Here is a 23,325-nt window from a genome sequence, read left to right as displayed (position 1 = left end):
TTTTTTTTTTTTTTTCTTTTCGAGTGGGCATTAATCTCCCTGACATTGCAAGTAAGGATCCCATCCATGTGGGATCAGAGGAATCCCCCTCCATCCCTAGTAACTCCTAGATCACACAAAACCTTTCCAACTTGGATTTTTCCTTCAGATAGCTCCTTTAAAACCTGAAACGAATTCTTAATAAGAGTCGAAGCATGTTATTCATTACTCTTAGTAGTCTTCACCACTTATCTAATCTCCTCAAATTTCCCCTTAGCCGTAACTATCTTTGAGCTAATATTTTCAATTTGTTTAGTAGGCTTAGCAACCCACTACAAAAAATTTTATTTTTAGTCACAACAAAATTTGTGACTAATAAAATAAGAAAGTTGTGACTAATTATAAATTGTCATTTCTACATTGTGACTAAAAAGTTCGTGACTAAAAGTATTAGTCACAAAAATTATAATTTGTTGTGACTAAATACGTTTTTAGTCACAATACTTGTTGTGACTAAAACTAAATTAGTGACAACTTGAAACTAAATATTATGTTTAGTCACAACTAACTTTTTTGTTGTGACTAAAAGTCATATTTAGTCACAATTTTTTTTTTTTTTTTGTGACTAAAAAGTTGTCACTAAAAATAGTCTTTTTTGTAGTGAGCTTTCTTGGAGTCCTCTATCATGTGTCTATAGCCTTTGTATTTTTCACAAAGGATAGGCCTCCAATCATAATCAAAAGCCATTTTCATTTTCTAACCTTCACAAATTCAATCTCATGAGTCAAGTCTTAACTCAATTCACTTCCAAAAGTTCTCGAGCAAATAACAACTTCTCTCTATTTCTTGTTGCTTGGTCTTGTTGTAGCAAGTTTCTTATAGGGCTCAAAATTTTGGTCATAGTACCAATTCTCCAATATTTCAATTGCAATTGAAAATTTTGAATCCAAATAAAAATTTTCTTAATCTCCTCTTTTTTATACTCTGCATCAGCAAATTAAACCTTCATAAATATAATAAATCATCTAGTGACACTTATCAATGATGCAATATATATATAGTGATTTACAATTCATCAATGTCCTTATAAAATACTTTTGAATTAATGAGTGCTATTTTTTAAAATTCTACAAATTATATATGAATTAATTAGTGATGTTTGAAAAAAAAAAAAAAAATCAATACCATCTTTTCTAAAATTCTAATGACATTCAAAGTGTTAAAAGAGTAATACAATCTATTAGTGAGATCATTTTGGTGGGATATACATAATATATGTTATATTAATTTCCATGTGCCAAATGTCACTAAATTATAACATATATATATATTTATATATGCTGCATTTGATTTCTAAATGTTTTTTTTCCTTATTGTGACTAGTGTATATATCATGTTGAATAATAGAGAAGTTATCATTCACTGAATTTGGTCATCACGATCTATTAATATATATATATATATATATACACATATATAGTATACTATATCAAATGTGTTGCCCTTATTATTAATTAGTGGAACCCTAAATTGACTATGGTTCACCCAAGTTGGGTCCTCATCTTGCAGCACATATCATTTCACATGCATATATATATATATATATATATATATATATATAAATATATAATATAGAGAGAGAGCTAGGTAGGGCAACAAATGTAAAGCAATATATATCTTTATATATTAAAAGTGCTTATTTAACGGCATTTCTTGGTTTAACAGAATATACTTAAAAATAAAAGAATATTCTGTTAAATTTAACGATTAGGTTTGATCTGCCGTTAACAAATAAACCCAATAATTAAACCCAAAAAATCAAACAATCTTTTAAATATTAATAATCTCTTTTTAAATTAAAAAAATCATCTTAGCCACATATCTCTCTAACAAACTTATCTTAAAAAAGAATATTAATAATTTTTTTTATTTATATTTTAAAAAAGAAAAATATAGATAAAATGTCTAGAAAAGATAAAATAGATTAAAAAAAATAAAAAGAAGATGAAATGGGCTGTAATTAGTATTTACCTTATATGTTTGTGCTTATTTTTAGTTTTATTTTTAATTTTACCACCAAGAGAAGAAGGTTGAAAAATATTAGAATATGAAAATATTATTGGTGCTTATTAGTAATTTGCAAAGAATGTGAAAATCTATAAATATATAGTTGTGTAGCTATTATTAGATATGAAATGAAATAATAGAACTTTTTTCAGTTAGAAGATTAATGTACATTTTACTATTAATAACTTACATTATTATAACACAACTATGTTTTACTTACTAAATATACTGACACATATTTTATTTTTTATAAAACAAATCATTCAAATAATTATACTATTTTAATTATTAATTAAAATAAAATACTAAAATATTAAATAAAACTAACACTACGTGGCTTGGCACGTAACAATCACCTAGTGTATATATATATGTATATATAGCATATAGCAGCTAGTTCCTTAATTAAGCACATGCACAAATATATGATTATAATATATATAAATATATATATATATATATATATATATATTCTTCCCAATAATGATTATAAATCTCATCTAAGTCGATCGATCGATCAATAAAAAATTGGTGGAAGGAGTATAGAAATTGATAGCTACTCTAGAAATGGTTTTTTTTTTTTTTAAGATAAAAAAAGAATTGAACTCACTACACATATACATATATATTTTTTATTTTTATCTTATACTAAATATATAACATAAAAGTATTTTTTTAATATTGCGATTCAAATATATATTTAATAAATATATTTTATTATTTTTTTTTACTTAATTTACATATCTAATAAAAAATATTTTTTATTATTGTTTTCTTTTTAAATAATAAAAAATCACTATTATGATGTGGCTTCGTATTGTAATTACAAAAAAAACTTTTATTATTATTTTCTTAAAAAAAAAAGTAAAGATGTATGATATTTTTAAAAACATGAAAAGTATTATAAAATTAAAATTATTATTACGGTCAAACTTATATCATAATTGATAATTTTTTTATATAAATAACACTGTTGTGAAAAATTGTGTACGCAAGTATACGCAGTCACACAAGTAATAAAGTGATAAGTAAGATCGTCTCCACAGGGATTGCAAACAAAGTTTGATATAAAATCAACTAATTACAACTTAAAATAAAAAGAAATAATATGTAAATGGTTGAGTAATGATTCAAAATTAAAATTGACAAGAATTAAACTTGCTAAAATTAAAACTACTGCTGCTAGAAAAATTGGTTGCAAGATAAAAAATATAATATGGCAAAAATGGCTTGAATAACTAATTCCTTCTAGTCAGGTTTTTTTTTTACAGTCAGTACAGCATTGGTTCAACATTACTTCAGCATTCTGCACAGAGATAACAACAAATTCCTCTAGGCTTGTGAGAATTTTCCAACACTCACAACTTCAATTCTACCATTTAGCTTAATATATTCCTATATCAAACCATCAAGCAGAACACTATTCAAGCATTAATTTGGTGAGTTATGCAAGGCAAATGAAATATTCCTATCCCACTTACAAAGAAAAGCCTAAGTCTAGGTTTTCACTTGCTTCATTCAAGTTGAACTACTAGATCTAGCCCTTCCAGTACAAGATCTAGCTTAGCAAATTGTTATTCATGGCCAAGAAACAACATTCAATTAAAATGAAACTCACTTGAATGAACAAAGGCAAACAAATACTAAAGTAAGCTTAAAATTTAATCAAACCCAACTTAGAAGTTCATAGTCATTCAAGCCTCAAAAGCTTAGCTCATATTCAAATAAAAAGTTAAAATCCAAGCTAGAAATACTACATCCATGGCTGCTGCCCAAACTTACAATTTACAAAAGTTTTGAATACTAAGTACAAACAACAACAACCAAGAGAAAAATAAAGAAGACTATCAAGAAAGGGTAAAAGAAAATTCAAACACTAGGCTTGGTCCCCTCTTCTTTCTTCTTCGTGTACTTGCTGCTGCAATAAAAGCTCCTCTAGAAAAATATGCACATTTGCTCAAATCTTGTCCCCTCCTCCTTGATGAAGATGACCCCCGTACTTAATCCTTTCCTTTTCTTTTTGATGTTGGGTTTTTAGGGTACCAACCTCCTCACCCAAAATAGAAGCCCAACTTTTCCACTTTGGCCCACTAGGGTGAGACTCCTTTCTTCCATGTCAGCTAGCTGATGCAATTTGAGTGATTGGACCGAAATTGATGAGGTGGATAAGTGAAATTCGTGATTCCACGTCAACGCCGGGATGCCGAATTCACTTCGGCATTGCTTTGCCGCTTCAGCAATCAACCCAGTTCCAGCTTGTATTCTTTTTTCCTTCCTTGCTTCTCTCTCTTTTACCTGTCAATTTAGTTCCTCCTTTTTCAACAAAATAAGCACAGTTAATTGAAAAAAACACACCCAACAATATCAATATTTACAAAACTTAAAGGTTAGACTACTAAATAGAAAATAACACTAAAACTAATTAAAGTTAAGCAAAATAGACACATTTTCATTACTCTCCTCACAATATTCTAGTTTAAAAGCATAAAAATTAACTCTATAACATAGAGTTATCACACCCCAAACTTAGAGTATTGCTCGTCCTCGAGTAATGAAAAACACAAAGAACTAAACAATAAGAACAGAAAATGACAGCGACACTAACACGCTTGCAGTAGAGAAAATCTTGCTCTTTCACACTTGGTCTAGGGACGAAATTTGCTCTCAGAATTAGATGAAATGGAAATGGAAATGGAAGTAGTGAATATGCCTCGAACTTGTGTGTTTCAACAGAATTTTGCATGCTATTTATGTCCTTAAAACTTATCAAGAGTAATTTGATCAAATAAGTGTGCAAATACTTCCCACCAACAACTTGAATTTCTACAACAACCACCTTTGATCCTCAAGTTTAAAAAGTTTGCTTCCATAAGTTGAACTAGTGTAATCCTCTCCACTAATGTAGCTTAGCTTTACAACTTAGATAAAAAGGACTTGATTAGGCTTGAATGTTAGGCTTGGGTTAGGGTATGGTATAGGATGTATTTAAACTAGCTTAACACCTAACCACTTCACTTGTCAAAAACCGAGCCTCTTCCTTAAAATTTTTTTTTTTTCTTGACCCTCTTCCCTAATTCAATACTCACAAGTACTTGATATTAAAATTGACTTCTCTTGCTATGTTTATTCTCTTTTTTTTTTCTTTTTTTTTTTTTTTCGTTGCTGATTTTTTTTTTTTTTTCATATATTAGAAAAACATTTATTACTATATTATACTTATATAATAAATAGCAAGAGAAGGTTAATTGAAAATTCATACTCATATACTTTGTGAGTTAATTCCCCCACCCCAAACTTACAACCCAACATTGTCCCCAATGTGGCTAAAAGTATGACCTTGAATTAGCTCGCCACAAGTTACACTCACCGCACTCACCCCAAACTTAATGTGAAACTTGGCTCTTGACAAGTGAGTAATTAAGTTAGGACATATGTGGAAATGCAAATTAAGATTGGCGTTAGATGTAGGATTGGGTTGCACAACAATAATAGGCTAAATGGCTCAACCTTGGGTGACTAGGGAAAAATTGAATTCATAGGGAAGGTTAGAAAGGCTCAAACGTCCAAAGATGGCCTAAATCATTTCTAAGTTATAAAGCTCGCTAGGATTTCGCCTCAAGGATTACACTAGCTAATTCTAGATGCTTAAACTCTCTCAAAGCGTTGGCTATTCTAAAAACTCAAAGTATGGTGGGATAACACAAGCACACAATTGTTGAAAGCATTCCTCATAGGCTAGCATTTGGACAAAAATAACACTTAAAATTAGCATTTTCAACACACAAACCAAGGCACTCCACAAATGGAGGAAAATGGATATGTTTCATCATCGAGCGCTACCCTAAACCAAGCTGAAAACACAAGCAGTATTTTTCTCATTTGCAAGCTAAAACATAACATCACAAACATGACAAAACAACATGATTAATACACATCTAATCCACATAATATTTATTACTCACACAACTAAAGACGACAATAAAAGTAAACTAAGTAAACAATCAAACACAACCAGCAATAACAATTTAACTAAGGAGAAAAAGAAAACTCCCTCAAGATTTGAACTCTTCCCCACTAGAGTCTCTGCTTCAAAATGCTGAAGCGATGCTGATCCAATGCTGTACTGGGACCTACTGCTTCAACATACAAATTTGCTCACACCATATTGCAGCAGCCCCTTTTTTCTGTCATTCCTTGCTTTGCACCAGCAATAAAGATCACCACACTACAGCGAAATCATTAGTAAATGTAGGAAATTAAAAGTTATATATATATGTAATTATATAAGTATGTATATACTAATTTTTTTTTTCCTTTTTCTTCTTTTCCTCTTTTTTTTTTCTTTTTCTTTTTTCTTTTTTTTTCTTTCTTTTTTTTTTTTTTCAAGGGGTGGCACACCCCAAACTTAATTGTAAATACATATATATTTTTTTTCAAGGGGTAGCACACCCCAAACTTATTACATAGCATATATATAACTAAATATAATCTTGTTCCTCCGCTCTTGGGTTGCCCAAATGTGATTCACTACAGCCATGACAACCCGAGACCCTTCTTCCTCAAGCCTCTTCCAATGTGATGGAGGTCTTTGCTCGATCAACCTCACCACTCCCAAACTTCACTCCTTGGCCTTTCACCAAAAATTTTCTTCTTGAAAGTGCATCACGTAGTTCTACCACCCCATCGGGGTACACTCTCACCACCAAGAAAGATCCATCACACCTTGAATCTAGTCGTCCATGAGTAGCCTTCGTTAAAGAGTTAGCAAAAATCACTTGTTGCCCAACTTCAAACATTTGAGACCAAAATTTTCTACTAAACTTCTTTTTCTTTCTCTTCTTTTTGGGTGGTTTTTAGGGTCAAATGATGTTTTGTCTTTGCTTTCTTGCGGCTCGTGATCCTTAGCAATTTCTTTAAGGGGAATCTTCTTTCTCACCTTCTTACTATTTTTGAATTTGGACTCCTCAACCCTGTTAGGATTCATATCTCCAATTGCTAAGCATTCTCCTATTGCATCCGGAGCACGCATAGGATGAAAGACCTTGAATGTGGCTTGCTCATCTTGAGCTCTCATGGTAAGCTCTCCCTTTTCAACATCTATCAAAGTTCTTCCCGTGGCAAGAAAGGGCCTCCCTAAAATGATTGGAACTTCCCTATCTTCCTCATAGTCAAGAATAATGAAATCGACCGGAAAAATGAACTTATCCACTTGTACCAACACATCTTCAATTTTCCCTTCCGGATGAGCCATGGAACGATCCGCTAATTGCAAAGTGACGGTGGTTGGCCTTGCTTCTCCAATTCCCAACTTCCTAAAAATAGACATAGGCATGAGATTAATACTAGCTCCCAAGTCACAAAGAGCTCTTCCAACATCTCGACCCCCTATAGAAATAGGAATTGTAAAGCTGCCCGGATCTTTCAATTTGGGTGGAATTTTACTTTTCAACATAGCACTACATCCCTCCGTCAAAGCGACCGTTTCAAACTCGCCAAGCCTCCTTTTCTTTGTCAAAATATCCTTCAAAAACTTCACATAAGTTGGCATTTGCTCCAAAGCTTCCACTAAAGGTATATTGATGTGGAGCTGCTTTAGAACATCAAGAAATCTCCGGAATTGACCATCGTCTTGTTGCTTCTTGAACCGTTGAGGAAATGGTAGAGGTGGCTTTTGCAAAGGCTTTTCTGCGACGGAATGCGACCGGATGCTTTGTAACTCTTGGGGAATTTCGGCAGTGAAGTTGCTGGTTTTTTCTTCATTTCCCCCTCTTTTTGGATTGAAGAGGGCTCTTTCTTTCACTGTTGCAGCCACATTTGACTCAATTATTTTTCCACTTCTCAAGGTTACCGCTTTGCAATGTTCTTTGCCATCTCTTCTTGGGTTTTCGGTGTCACTAGGCAAGGTGCCTTGTGATCTATTCTTCAAATCATTGGCCAATTGCCCCAATTGAACTTCAAGATTCCGAAGAGATGCTGCTTGGCTTTGAATTACAGCGTCATTCTTGGCCATATAATCTCTCATTAAGCTCTCCAAAGAACTAGGTTGAGAGCCTTGAGGTTGATGAGGTTGTTGAGGTCTTGGTTGTTGAGAAAAACCCGGTGGGAATGATTGCTTTCCTTGTCCTTGTGCTCCACTTGAACTTGCCCCTTGACCTCCCCATGAAAAGTTTGGATGATGCTTCCATGCCGGATTGTAGGAGTTTGAGTATGGATTGTTGTTGCGGTTGAAGTTTTGATTACCCACATAACACACCGAAGCTGGATTTGAGGGGCAATTTTCAAAAGTATGCCCATCACCACAATACACACAAGAGATTTCTGCCCTTTGAATGGCAGCGGCTGGTTGCACACTTCCTCCCATATTCATATTCTTCAAAATGTTGGTCATTGAGGCCATTTGAGCGGTTAGAGCGGTCAAAGCATCTACTTCAAGGACACCCGCTACTTTTCGACTTGTCGGAGCTCTATTAGTTGACCATTGATAGTTGTTGCTAGCTATCCTTTCCAAAATCTCAAAAGCTTCATTGTAAGACTTGGAAAGAATGGCTCCATTAGCCGAAGCGTCCAACACCATCCTAGAAGCCGCATTGAGACCATTGTAAAAAGTCTCAAGTTGGATACAATGGGGAATACCATGGTGTGGGCACTTCCTCAACAACTCCTTGAATCTTTCCCATGCATCACTAGTAGTCTCATCTTCCAATTGTTGAAAGGACATGATCTCGCTTCGAAACTTTGCATTTCTTGTTGGAGGAAAGTACTTTCTCAAAAATTTTTCAGCCAAGTCATTCCAATTAGTCACCGAATCGGGAGGAAGAGTATTAAGCCATGCTCTAGCCCGATCCCTCAAGGAAAATGGGAACAACTTCAATCTTAAAGCCTCTTCACTTACTCCTTGTAGCTTGAAAGAATCACTCACCTCCAAAAATGAGCGAATATGGAGGTGAGGATCTTCCGTTGGCGACCCACCAAATTGACCAACCGTTTGGAGCATTTGAAACATGACGGGCTTGAGCTCAAAGTGAGGTGCTTGGATTTCGGGTCTCACAATACCCGGATTAAGCTCATTGAACATAGGGGCTGCATACTCTCTTATTGCTCGGGCTCTATCATCGGCCAAAGCAATAGGATTGGCTTCATTATGAACACCCCCAACTTCAAACCCATCGGCCATATTGCAGCGTTTTTTAGCCTTTTGTTCCTTCCTCCTTTGTCTAAAAGTGCGTTCAATTTCGGGGTCAATAGGAGCAAGTTCAAGGTCTTCTTCTTGCTCGTTCATACACTAGTTTACACCTGAAAAATAAAAATTCAGCGCACCAAAATAGGATTAAAACTTTAAACCAGAAAATAAATTGCAAAATAGTTGATAATACACAATTTTTAGTTTCAATCCCCGGCAACGGCGCCAAAAACTTGTTGTGAAAAATTGTGTACGCAAGTATACGCAGTCACACAAGTAATAAAGTGATAAGTAAGATCGTCTCCACAGGGATTGCAAACAAAGTTTGATATAAAATCAACTAATTACAACTTAAAATAAAAAGAAATAATATGTAAATGGTTGAGTAATGATTCAAAATTAAAATTGACAAGAATTAAACTTGCTAAAATTAAAACTACTGCTGCTAGAAAAATTGGTTGCAAGATAAAAAATATAATATGGCAAAAATGGCTTGAATAACTAATTCCTTCTAGTCAGGTTTTTTTTTTACAGTCAGTACAGCATTGGTTCAACATTACTTGACGTGCTCGCACAGAGATAACAACAAATTCCTCTAGGCTTGTGAGAATTTTCCAACACTCACAACTTCAATTCTACCATTTAGCTTAATATATTCCTATATCAAACCATCAAGCAGAACACTATTCAAGCATTAATTTGGTGAGTTATGCAAGGCAAATGAAATATTCCTATCCCACTTACAAAGAAAAGCCTAAGTCTAGGTTTTCACTTGCTTCATTCAAGTTGAACTACTAGATCTAGCCCTTCCAGTACAAGATCTAGCTTAGCAAATTGTTATTCATGGCCAAGAAACAACATTCAATTAAAATGAAACTCACTTGAATGAACAAAGGCAAACAAATACTAAAGTAAGCTTAAAATTTAATCAAACCCAACTTAGAAGTTCATAGTCATTCAAGCCTCAAAAGCTTAGCTCATATTCAAATAAAAAGTTAAAATCCAAGCTAGAAATACTACATCCATGGCTGCTGCCCAAACTTACAATTTACAAAAGTTTTGAATACTAAGTACAAACAACAACAACCAAGAGAAAAATAAAGAAGACTATCAAGAAAGGGTAAAAGAAAATTCAAACACTAGGCTTGGTCCCCTCTTCTTTCTTCTTCGTGTACTTGCTGCTGCAATAAAAGCTCCTCTAGAAAAATATGCAGCTGCTCAAGTACTGTCCCCTCCTCCTTGATGAAGATGACCCCCGTACTTAATCCTTTCCTTTTCTTTTTGATGTTGGGTTTTTAGGGTACCAACCTCCTCACCCAAAATAGAAGCCCAACTTTTCCACTTTGGCCCACTAGGGTGAGACTCCTTTCTTCCATGTCAGCTAGCTGATGCAATTTGAGTGATTGGACCGAAATTGATGAGGTGGATAAGTGAAATTCGTGATTCCACGTCACTGCCAGGATGCTGAATTCACTTCAGCATTGCTTTAGCACCGCTTCAGCAATCAACCCAGTTCCAGCTTGTATTCTTTTTTCCTTCCTTGCTTCTCTCTCTTTTACCTGTCAATTTAGTTCCTCCTTTTTCAACAAAATAAGCACAGTTAATTGAAAAAAAACACACCCAACAATATCAATATTTACAAAACTTAAAGGTTAGACTACTAAATAGAAAATAACACTAAAACTAATTAAAGTTAAGCAAAATAGACACATTTTCATTACTCTCCTCACAATATTCTAGTTTAAAAGCATAAAAATTAACTCTATAACATAGAGTTATCAAACACTTAAATATTTTTAATAAAAAATAATATTATTTATTAAATAACATGAAAAATTAAAATAATTAATTATATAACTAAAAATATACATAATTAAAGTAAATACTAAAAATATAATTAATAGTATACAAGCATTGCAGTAATATTCACCTAATATATATAAACACTACAAAAAAAAAAATTACCTTTAGTGATAATCTTTTAGTTACAGCATAATTTTTTTGTGACTAAATGCGACTTTTAGTCACAATAAAAAGTTACTTGTGACTAAAACATAGTATTTAGAAGCTATTATTACTAATTTAGTTTTAACTCATAACAAGTATTGTGACTAAAAATACATTTAGTCACAACAAATTGTAATTTTTGCGACTAATACATTTAGCTACAGACCTTTTAATCACAACATAAGAATGATAATTTGTAATTAGTCACAACTTTTATATTTTTTGTCAGAAATTTTATTGTAACTAAAATTAAAATTTATAACATAAAAAAATTAAATAATTATTATACAACTAAAAATATACATAATTAAAATAAAAATTAAAACTATATCTAAAAGTATAAATAATAATATTAACCAAGTATATATTATATATTATATATATATATATATATATATATCATTACAAATGAATAAAAGGGGTTCCTGTCTTAATATTTATGTACACATATAGATATATGGAAAATTATTACTTTAAATATTATTTTTTTAATTTTTTTTTTTAATTTACGGTTTGAGTTTTTAAAATGGTTTCTCAGGTAGTTTCTATGTAGGTTGCTATATGATTTTTAGTTGCGATTTAGGTTGATCCGCTAGTTGCAATAAGAATTTCTATATAAAATTTCGTAAAAGTGCAAAAAAAAAAAAAAAAAAAAAACTATTTTAAAATATAAAGATAAAAAAACTCCTACATACATATATTATTAGATTTTTTTCCCAGTTGAAACCGTCTCTTTCTCTATATTGTATATATTGTAATTGTAATTAATTTCATATTTTTTTCAATGTATGTGTGGTGAGTATTTTGTGGTTGTATCTTTTTACAATTTTTTTCAAAAATAAATAGTGTTGACATTATGATTCAAAACAACTTGTTAAACAGTTATTATACTATTTGAATCTTGATTTTGGTACCCTATATTTTATGACACTGCCCCATATTTTAGTATACTAATGTTTTAATTAAGTCAAAATAGGAGGCTTTCATAAAGTTTGGTAGTTTTCTTTTCATAAGATCTCTTGATGAAGTCATTATTTTCTTCAATGCACATTTATAGTTTACTCCTAAAGGATTGTTTTAGTAATTTTTTTTTATTTGTATTTGGCATCAAGAAAAAAAAATTAGTTGAGTTTTTTCTTTTTTATGATTTTGTATGTTGTAGCTATATAATTATACCACTTGTAAATTTTTAGAAAAATTCTAATAGTTTAGTGTATCAAAAATAAGATTTAAATAATTATTTACTGCGCGTATAAAATAAAAAGTCAGTTACTCATGCAACAAAATATATAAATTTTATTTTTGGTATTATAAACTACTCAATTTTTTAAAAAAAAATTTACAGATAGTCCCAAATAACTGTAACGTACATGATTTAAAAAAAAAAATCTTAAAAGTTCTTTCATATGCCGAAATAAATATGTGGTCTACCAAAACATCACTTTAGATTACCCTATAGCTCTATATATAGGTTATTTAAGATTTTCGTGCCCGAACTATGACTCATATATTGTTGTGTCCCATGAACTTTTTAACCTGTTAAAAATGGTCACTTAATTATTCACAATGCTATAAATTAGTCATTCTGTCAAGTTTTGTCACACGTTATAAATAAAATGATGACATGGCTGCTTAGTTGTCACGTCAGTGCCATGTCAATGCACATCAGTACACTCTCTAAAGTGATGTTTTGGTAGATCCCATATTTGTTTCGGTATATAAAAGAACTTTTTAGTTTCTTAGTTTTCTTTTTATAAATGTGATATAGTTATTTAAGATTATTTGTAAATTTTTAAACATTTCTGAGTATTTTACAATACCCAAAATAAAATTTACATATTTTGTTGTACGTGAGATTATTATTTTTTTATACGTATGGTAAGTAATTATTTAAACTTTAGTACTATAAATTATTAAAAATTTTCTAAATATCTACAAATAATTTTATATATATAGCTACAACTTATACCTGATAATATATTAAAGTTAGTTTCACATTGAAAATAAATTAAACTACAATTATTTTTATACCAAATAAAATAAAGAAATCTACCGAAACAACCCTTTTAAGTCCGCTACACAAATTTCCAGAGCTATATGATAGAGTACATATAGTACTTGAATAGAAGCTAGATGACCCACAACTATGATACATACTAGGCTTATATTATTCCATCAAATGTAGCTTTCATTTCCTACGTAAGCTCTCTAGCTTTTATAACTTCACATTTGTCTAGATTTTTTTTTTTTAGCATATATTTCTTTATATATATATATATTAAGTGGGAAAGAGAGAGAGAGTAGGGGCCGGATTGGGAGAGAGGGAGAGGAGTGGTGTGTAAGAGAGAAAAAAAAAATTGACACTCTACACAAGTGGGTGCAATTTTATATTTTTACGAGTTTTTAGCGGTTAAATTTTTTTAACTATCGTTTCACTAGCACTTAAGTTTTAAGCTCAAATTTTGGAGGTAAAACCTTCCAAATTACTGAACTGTTAGCAAATTTAAAGTGTCATCCAGTTAACTACCACTATGGGCTGATTATGTGTATACTCTTGTACACGTGACATGTTTATATTGATACACCTAATATTATTATTATTTAAAAATTATTTAAGAATTCATTTTAAAATTAAATTAAATTATCAAAATAAAAAGTAAAATATTTAAAAAATAAAAAATGTGATATATTTTGAAATAATTTTTAAAAAATAATAGTAGGTGTACTAATATAAACTTATCACGTGAACAAGAGTATAAGCAACCCATATTGTTGGTAGTTAACTGTAAAAAATAAATGTCATTTTAAATTTGCTATCAATTCAATAGTTTAGAGGGTTTTACTACTAAAATTTGAGCTTGAAAAATTAAGTGCAAGTGAAATGATAGTTGAGGAGGTTTAGCTGCAAAAAAACTCTATTTTTTACACATTTTACTTCATCAGATTCACACTTATCTTATGTTTTCTTAATGAGTATTACTTTTGAGAATTTTAAGGTACCTAACACCACACTGATGTAATGCGTTTAAAGTGGTTAGCGATTTTTATATTATCTATTAAATCAAAATGTGTGAGACCTGATATTGATTTACACCAATAGCGGTATGTCACCTCTTGCCCCTTAGTATTATTTTTCATTCTTTATATATATTGCTATTAGTTACCATGTGCGTAACATCATAGGTGGTGCTTTATAAATTGTTGACGGTATATTATAATAATTATAAAATTAAATTATGTGAGCGATGGTTAATCTACTAGTGTACCTTTGGCTTTTAACATTTCTCTATAGAGCAATCTATTAGACACTAACAGTAGTGCCTAATATTATTATGAAGTGGTGTCTTATAAATAACCATCATTTCATAATAATTATTAAATTAAATTTTGTAGGAGATGATACTTAATTCCACTTATATAACGATATGACACTTCAGGTGATATTAAGCATTGGTATTACCTTTTAACATTTTTATCATTCTATAATAATTATTAAATTATGATATGTACTTCGACATTTAATTATACTAATAAATAGCACTAATATCTTTTAGTATTCATCATTATTAATTGGTATTATAATTTTCCAACACACATGTGCATGTATATGGGTCCTGATTTTTAAAAAATAATTGAGTAGGATTTTATTTTTTGGCTAGAAATTTTGTGGTCGGATTCTTGTAGGGTATGTGCTTATTTTATAACCTTATTATATATATAAACAAAAACAAAAAAAAAATTATTGGTAAAAGTAACTAAATTTATCAATCACTTTTCTATATGTAAACATTTAAATACTCTAGTTCTGTTTTAAGGATAATCAAGATCGGTCCTAAATTATATGAGAGCTAAGTTAAAATTAAAATTTTGAAATTCATATATAAATGTTTTTCTATTAAATAAATATCAAATATGGGAGTGTAGTATAGTGGTGAAAGTCTTATTGATAGATCACTTTTAATATCATTCAAAAAAAAAAAAATCACTTTTAATATCTTCTCTATTATATTCTTTAAAATATCTCACTAAAAAAATTATATTTTTATTTTATCTCACACATTTACATTACATTATACATGATTCTTTATATTTTCCTTTATATCATTTAAATAATATATTTATAGTATATAAATAATAAAATATTATACATTATATTATATATATAGTTTTACACTCAAAAATCAACAAAATACACTATAAAAATAATAAACAATTATAACTATGCACTAAAACCTAAGAATGTTGTAACTACATTTGGCTAAGGAAATTAATATTTTGAGCAATAATAGCTCATAGGTATTTTAATCACTTGTTTTTAGCTCTTAACAATATTTTTACATTTATAACTATTTTACATAAGTTATTGTGAGTCCTCAAGAGCACTCATAACAATTTCTCTAAAATAAAAAATCTTTAAAATTTATAAAGATCTAAAAAATACAATACAACAGTTGCTCTAGTTTTCTTCTTCATTTTAAACCTTTTTTTCTTAAAATTCATTATTCATGTTCTACATTTATATAATATTACTCATTATTTTTAATATATTTTATTAATTATTTTGAATTTTAATAATTATTTTTGTATGGTGAATACTCATTAGAGTTTTATTTGATTATGGTATACCATGTTAGAAATGTAAAAGTGTAGTGTTGAAAGTAGAATAAAATAAGTATATGGTAAGATGTATAAAGTTTTATTTTAAAACTAATTCACAATAAGATATAATTATTATTATGAGACTCTCAAACATTGAGGAAGCTAATGAAAAGTATATAATCATATGAAAAGCATATAAGCAATGGTTATACTATTATATTTGGAGCATATATGTTAGATAATTGAAAAAAATTTAAGTCTTGTGATTTTAAGGGATTATGTTTCTCCCACTCTCATTGATAATGTCTTTGAATTGATCTTGGGTAGGTGTAGGTGGTATAATGAAGACCTATACATTAATTGAGTGGAGAGTTAGTTTTACTTTTGAAGTTAGAACATATAAAATCAAGAATAGAAATGCTAAATGGCTCATGCCTAACATTTTGTAATGTTTAATATTTTTAATATCGAAATCCCGCATATTTTACTTTAATAAAAATTATAAAGAATCATTAACCAATTATAAAGTGTCATATTATAATGGTAATAGCACTAAACACCTTAGTACCTTATACCAATACTCAATTAAAAAATGATAAAAGACACCTACAAGGTGTTAATAATGTTATTAATATATTTAAGTATTAACTTTTATATATTTTAAATTAATAATTAAATTAAATATAGTATATAAGTACTCAAAATTTTAAATTTTAAGTAATATATATTAAATAGTTTTTTCAACAGTATAAGTACTTAATGTTAGTAAAATTATAATTTTCGACAATCTAAACTATTATTGTCTTAAATAGGATACACATATAAGACTCATATTCTAAATCAATAGATATATATATATATATATACATATTTTTAAAAGAGAAAAAGATTGGGACCTCCAAGTTAAGTGGGCTCTAAGTGCAAGCCTAACCCGTCTTAGCTTAGGGCTAATACTATTTTCATTTCTTAAGACTCCATAAATCTCAGGGTTGTCCGTGAGAGTGTCCAACAACACCATGAGGTGACGACTTGCAAATATTTAGTAATATTTTATACTAGTTATTAAATTAAAACATGTAAAATAAAATACTCTTAATTACATCAATAATAATATAACACCTCATAATAATGCTAGACACCACCACATCTTATCTTTTCTTAATAATAATAATAATGAAAAAAGAGCATTGTTATTAGGCACCAGTGGACAGTGGTGCTTAGAACTTTCTCGACATGTTGCGTTGTGATTGACTAGAGATACTTCCTAAAAGTCATTATATTAAACCATATGGGACCCGATACTTAGTTGAACTAATAACGATATTGACACATAAGAGGGTGCTAAGCACTAGTGGTGTCCTTTAGCATTTCTCATGAAAAAATTGTATTATGGCCTACTAGGAGTGGGGTTGTGAATTGTGAATCCAAAATTGCACAATGACACAACATGGATGATGGGTCTTAAAACCAAGTACCTAACCAACACTTGGGTTTCAGCCACGTGTATCTTCTCCATATATGGCTACTTATTTTAAGTGTGACCTTTATTGAATAATGATAACTAAGTAGTACCTACCAACCAAGTTGATATATCTACTCAAAAATCTATATTGAAAAATAAAATAAAATAAAATCATCAAATATTCTATTATTTAATTATGACATTTTTTAATAAAAAATAGTGTATTTTGATGAATTTACTATTATTATTAATATATTTGAGTTATTTGCTGCAATTTTTTTTTTATATTTTAATTTTATACACTTAAGTTTTTTTTTATTTTTTTTAGCAAAACTCTTATGTTTATTTTCTTTTTTCGCAAAATAGAGGTGTTATCTAGATTTCATCGTTAAATATCAACTAAATTATTATTGTATTGACTTCAAAATTTGTCATTCACGTATACACAGATATACACAGATGTACATAATCATCCAGCTAGTATTTAATAGCGATATTTAAGTAACACCTCAAAATTGCAAATAAAATTAAACTTTAGAAAGTTTTTCAAAAAAATAAAATGAGAGAATTAAATATATAAAAATTAAAATATAAAAGGATGAAAATTACTCACTCATATTATTTTATCTAGTTTATTCATGCTTGCCACTATTTATTTGGTTTTCTATTCAAAATGTCTTTTTCTTCATAAAAATATTGTTGAGCTATTGGGTTTTGTGTTTTGTCATTGTATAGTGAAATTAATTGATATAATTGTTACAAGATAATTACTTGGACATGGATATGACAATGAAAATAATGATTGAATTAATCAACCAACTAAAATGAATGGCCACAAAATACTTAAAAATATATAATGCATGCCAAATTATATTTATGATAATTTTTAATCGTGCACTAAAGAAAACATTATATATGGAAAAGTAGGATTGAAAAAAGGTAGAGAAAAGATATGTGGAACTGTATTGGGAGATAGGAAAATTAGTGTGATCTTCAATCACATTATTATTATTATTATTATTATTATTATTATTATTATTATTATTATTATTATTATGAGGTGTGAGGAATGAACAACTTATTTAAGATAGTGATGACTTGATTAGATTTTTTCTTGAACAATGAACCAAATTATTTAAACAAAAAAAATATAACTATATGCCACTAAATCAATTAGGCAAAACTATATAATATACAAATATTACATTCCGGATGAAACTTCAATAAAATTAGTTTAGAGAGCCACATCACTTACTTAAACAATAAAATTATATAGATATATAGATATTGTATAACTTATTAATTGAAGTTAATTTCATCTCTATGATAATTTCATTTGTGATTAATATCCAATTTAAGAGAGTAGCCAACCAACTTTTTGTTTGCAAAGTACAATAATGAAATGATAATAATTCGATTGAAATGCAACTTGAGTCTCTAAAGCCGATCTTGGCATTGTTTGGGCCTTACAAAAAATGGATCATTGTTCAAATGAAATATGATATTTTTGAAAATACCATAAACATATTTACATTTTTGCAATAATTTTATTTTGGGCCCCTAATCAATCGAGGAAATTATACACTATACCTTTTTTTATATTGTCCTCTTTTATTTTTACCCTCTTTTTTAAAGTCTATCATTTTTACCTTTTTTTTTAAATATTGTACCAACTTTGTCCTTGTCACTTCAAGATACTCTCCATGTGACTCTCTTATGTCAGGGTATTTTGAGTAAAATACATATAAAAAGAGGTATGTTTCAACTAAATTTAAAAATAAAGGTAAATTTGATTAATTGATTAATAAAAATGGTATTTTTCAACTTATCCCATTATATTCTATACTCACTTTTTATTTCTTATTTTAATTTTTACTTTCATATTATTATTCTTTAATTTATACTTAATTTTATTAGTCATATCTCCATTATGTACATTAAAAACTCTAATTTTGATAAATTATATGAGGTTATATTTGGTACTTGATTATAAAAGAGGATATTTATCAATTACAAATATTTTAGAGTTATATTTAATTAATGTGTAATAAAAAATGGTAGTTTTTAACTTATCCCTGCCTAATCTTCTTTAGTTTAGGGTTGACCCTGTGAATTTCATGTATTTTGTATTGATTGGCTGTTTAAACGATGATTACAATGAAAGAAAAACAAATTTATTTATTTTTTAGGTGACTATAAAACCTAAAAGCCGTGTAGATCTTCAAATATTTGAAGCATGCTACGAGAAATACTAAATGATATTAGTGTTGTCTAGTATTACCTAAATGTGATATTATTGTTGGTATAATAGTATAATTCAATATCAAGTAATTCTCGTATTTTAATTTAATAATTAGGATGAAAATACACTTATAAAGCCTCGCTTATTTGTGATACTAAAATACTAATAATTCTTGTGATAATTACTATTCATTCAGAATTATTATCTTTAATCTGATTAGATTACGAATACATTGAGAAAGATTACAAGTGATTAAGAAAAAGAAGGCCTATTGTGAAGAATTTGAATTCATACCATTATAACAAAAAGTTTGTTAGATTCTCTTAGGAGTGAACATTTGCACCCGAAAACCCACCCAACCAGCAAACTCAAACCCACGAAATCCAAGAAAATTGGGTTTTGAAAAATACTGAACGATTTCGGGCTCAACCCGGTGCTGTAACGAGCCGGGTTCAAGTTCTAAAATTGTTACACCCGAAAATCCAAACCCACTCGAAAAACCCTACAATTTTTTATATAAATATATCAGACCCCACCCCCCCCCCCCCCTCCCCTCCTTCTTCTTCTTCTTCTTTTTTTTTTTTTTTTCAATTTTTCATTTTGATTTTTTTTCTTTGTAATTTGTTGTTCTTGTCTCCAGCGACCGGTGTGTGCAGAAGCTCCGAGACTTCCTAGCAGCTCCTCCTCCTCCTCCTCCTTGGCTTGTTCCTTGGTGCTTAAAGTTAAATTTTGTATACTTTTACGAAAAAATGTAAGAAAAATAAAGTGATATTTTTCAAAAAAAAAAAAAAAGACAAGACTCAGCCCAATTCAAAACCCAGCCCCAACCTACCCGGACTCGTGCCAACCCACTTTCTCTAAGTTGTTATTAGACTCTCCTCACTTTTAACTCGTCCTAATATATAGTTTTAGGCATGACCAACCTAGTATAATGATTGTTATACAATTTATGAGAGTTTGAACTAAGGGAGGAGTATTATTATTGGACATCAGTAGTGCTTAGTACTTTCCTTAAAAGTTATTGTATTAAATTATATAGAACCTGATACTTAGTTGAGCCAATAACGATATTAACACGTAGGAAAGTGCTAGATACCGCTGGTGCCTTTTAACATTTCTCCAAGTAATACTCTACAGATAGAGAGAGTGTTTAGAAAAGTTTTTGAATGTCCATTGTGGCAATTTAAATAATATGTTACAACTATTCGTAAATCATATACAAGTAACTATGAGAAAGGAGAGAACAGAGCAAAAGCAGAGGAAAAACTTTTATTATAGCTCGATTAAACTTTGCAAAGAGATGGATTGAGCTTTATATAGCTCGGTTACAACAAGTCATAGACAGTTGGGAAATAACCGACTGTAACAGAAATGAGCTACTTGAATCAAGACTCTAACAACCAAAAATATATCCTAACTAACTAATTAAACTTATTCTAAAAGCCCCCCTCAAGATGGAGTGTAGATGTTAATTAAACCCATCTAGGAGACAATGTTTTTGTGAGCAGTTGGAAGAAGAGCTTTGGTGAATATGTCAGCGAGGTTGTTTTGGGAAGAGACATGAAGTAGCTTGACGGAACCTTGTTGAACCTTCTCGCGAATGAAATGACAGTCAATTTCCACGTGCTTGGTGCGTTCGTGATAAACCGGATTCTCGCTAATATGGATTGCGGCGGTGTTGTCACAGTAGAGCAAAGCAGGGTTGGAATGATTGACGCCAAAATCTTTTAGAAGAGCAATAACCCAAGTAAGTTCAGATGTAGCATTGGCCATAGCTCGATATTTTAGCTTCAGCAGAAGACCGAGAGACCGTTTGTTGTTTTTTTGACTTCCATGACACAAGGGAGCTGCCTAGGAAGAGACAGTATCCCGAGACTGAGCGCCTTGTGTCTTGACAAGTACCACAATCAACGTCTGAAAAGAAGGATATTTGGACGTTTGAGTGGGAGAGACTAGTCTCGGCATGAGCAGATATAGTTGGAGTTGTGGTAGATGAAAAAAATAAGCCTTGTCCCGGGGTGGTTTTTAAGTATTGTAGGATGCGATGTGCAGCATGAAGATGGGGAACCCGGGGGCAGGTTAGAAATTGACTCAAGTGATTGACAGCAAAAGAGATGTCAGGTCTTGTTATAGTCAAGTATATGAGTTTTCCAATAAGGCTTCGATAAACTGTGGGATCAGGTAAGAGATTCCCTTTGGAGTTGCTTAATTTGAGATTGGTCTCCATGAGAGTGGAGGCGGGTTTGGTGCCTATGTATCCCGTATCCTTGAGAAGTTGTAAAGTAAATGGTCTTTGGGAGACGGAGATACCACGTTTGGTTCGACCAAATTCAAGTCCAAGAAAGAACCTAATGCTTCCAAGATCTTTGAGTTTGAATTTGTCATGGAGATAAGTCTTAAAATGGGATATAGCAAGGTCATTGTTGCTTGCAACAATAATATCATCCACATATATGAGGATGGCTAAGAAAATGTTGGATGTTCTCTTGATGAAGAGAGAATTGTCAGAAAGGGATTGAGTGAAACCGTAGGAGATGAGGGTTTGACTTAGTTTGCTAAACCATTGCCTAAAGGCTTGTTTGAGGCCATAAATGCTTTTTTTTAGTTTGCAAACGGTGTTGGGAGGTGCTTTGTATCCTGGAGGAATTTTCATATAGACTTCTTCATGGAGATCTCCATGAAGGAGGGCATTATTGATGTCAAGTTGGTGGACATTCCAGTTGTTCATGGCTGCAAGAGCCAAAAAAATCTTCAGAGTGTTAAACTTAGCGACGGGAGCATAAGTTTGAGAATAGTCAATGCCATGCCGTTGAGTAAAACCTTTGGCGACTAAGCGAGCTTTGAAACGTTCAACAACTCCACTTTCATTGTATTTGACTTTATAGACCCATTTGCACCCAATGGCCTTATGACCAGGTGGTAACTTGGTGACAATCCAAGTGTTGTTCTTCTCAAGAGCATCCGTTTCTTTATCCATGGCTAGTAACCAATGTCGAAACTGAGAAGCTTCAGCATAACTTTGTGGTTCAATTTCAGAGTAGGCTGCTAGGACAGCAGCTCTGAAGTGGGGATGTAATTTGATGTATGAGAGAAAAGGCTCAATTGGATGAGCTGTAGATGAGGCATGACAGATGTAATCTGTCAATTTTTTTGGTTTTGTGACAGTTCGACCAACTCTTGTGATGGAGGGAGGAACTGAATTGTTTGGTAAGGATACTGAAGGCAAAGGTGTAGGAAAACGGGATGCACTTTCAGATATATGAGGTGTTGTTGTGGGTTTGTTGATTGACATGGTTGCATGTTCTGTGGTATTTTGAATACCAGGAACGGGTGAGATGAGACTCTTAAGGCTTGGATCAGCAGGTTGTGTAATGTTATTGAAGTTGCTTGATGCAACATGTTTATTTGCACCAGATTGTGGTGCTGGTGCAACAAGTGGATGTGCACCAGGATGTTGTTGTGCACCAGTTGGGGGTTCGGGTGTGGATGTTGGGACAGAGAGCAACATTTTGTGGGAAAAAGCACCAGTATTTGTACCCAAATCGACTGGTTTATTTGTGCCAGCATGCTGATTTGCAGCAGCTGGTTTAAGTGCATCAACTGGTTTGTTGGCACCAGATGATGGTGCGGGTATGGGCATAGGCTGAGAGATTTGAACAACCTGCTGTACTGATTTATTTGTAGGAAGTACAATGTCAGGGAAGAGTGTGTTGATTTCACAAGAAGAGGTTGTAGAGGAGAGGGGGAAAATTGTTTCATAGAAAACAACATCCCGTGATATGTAAATTT

The 23,325-nt window shown here is 30.9% G+C and overlaps 1 protein-coding gene and 1 non-coding gene across 2 annotated transcripts; one reads left to right on the top strand and one right to left on the bottom strand.

Annotated features, from left to right (window-relative positions):
- Nucleotides 1–6,605: 6,605 nt before the first annotated feature.
- LOC133035863 (uncharacterized) lies at nt 6,606–9,325 on the bottom strand. Its single transcript, XM_061112292.1, has 4 exons — nt 9,029–9,325; nt 7,390–8,947; nt 6,983–7,338; nt 6,606–6,794 (listed from the first exon to the last, which is right to left on the bottom strand). The coding sequence occupies exons 1-4, from the start codon at nt 9,323–9,325 to the stop codon at nt 6,606–6,608; spliced, it is 2,400 nt and encodes a 799-aa protein (XP_060968275.1).
- Nucleotides 8,676–8,782, top strand: LOC115711763 (small nucleolar RNA R71). The gene has a single exon (XR_004010640.1). It is a non-coding gene; the product is annotated as a small nucleolar RNA R71 (small nucleolar RNA).
- Nucleotides 9,326–23,325: the final 14,000 nt, after the last annotated feature.

The sequence above is a fragment of the Cannabis sativa genome, chromosome 3 (assembly GCF_029168945.1).
Source record: "Cannabis sativa cultivar Pink pepper isolate KNU-18-1 chromosome 3, ASM2916894v1, whole genome shotgun sequence".
NCBI lineage: Eukaryota > Viridiplantae > Streptophyta > Magnoliopsida > Rosales > Cannabaceae > Cannabis > Cannabis sativa.
This window is presented reverse-complemented; position numbering and strand designations above follow the sequence as displayed.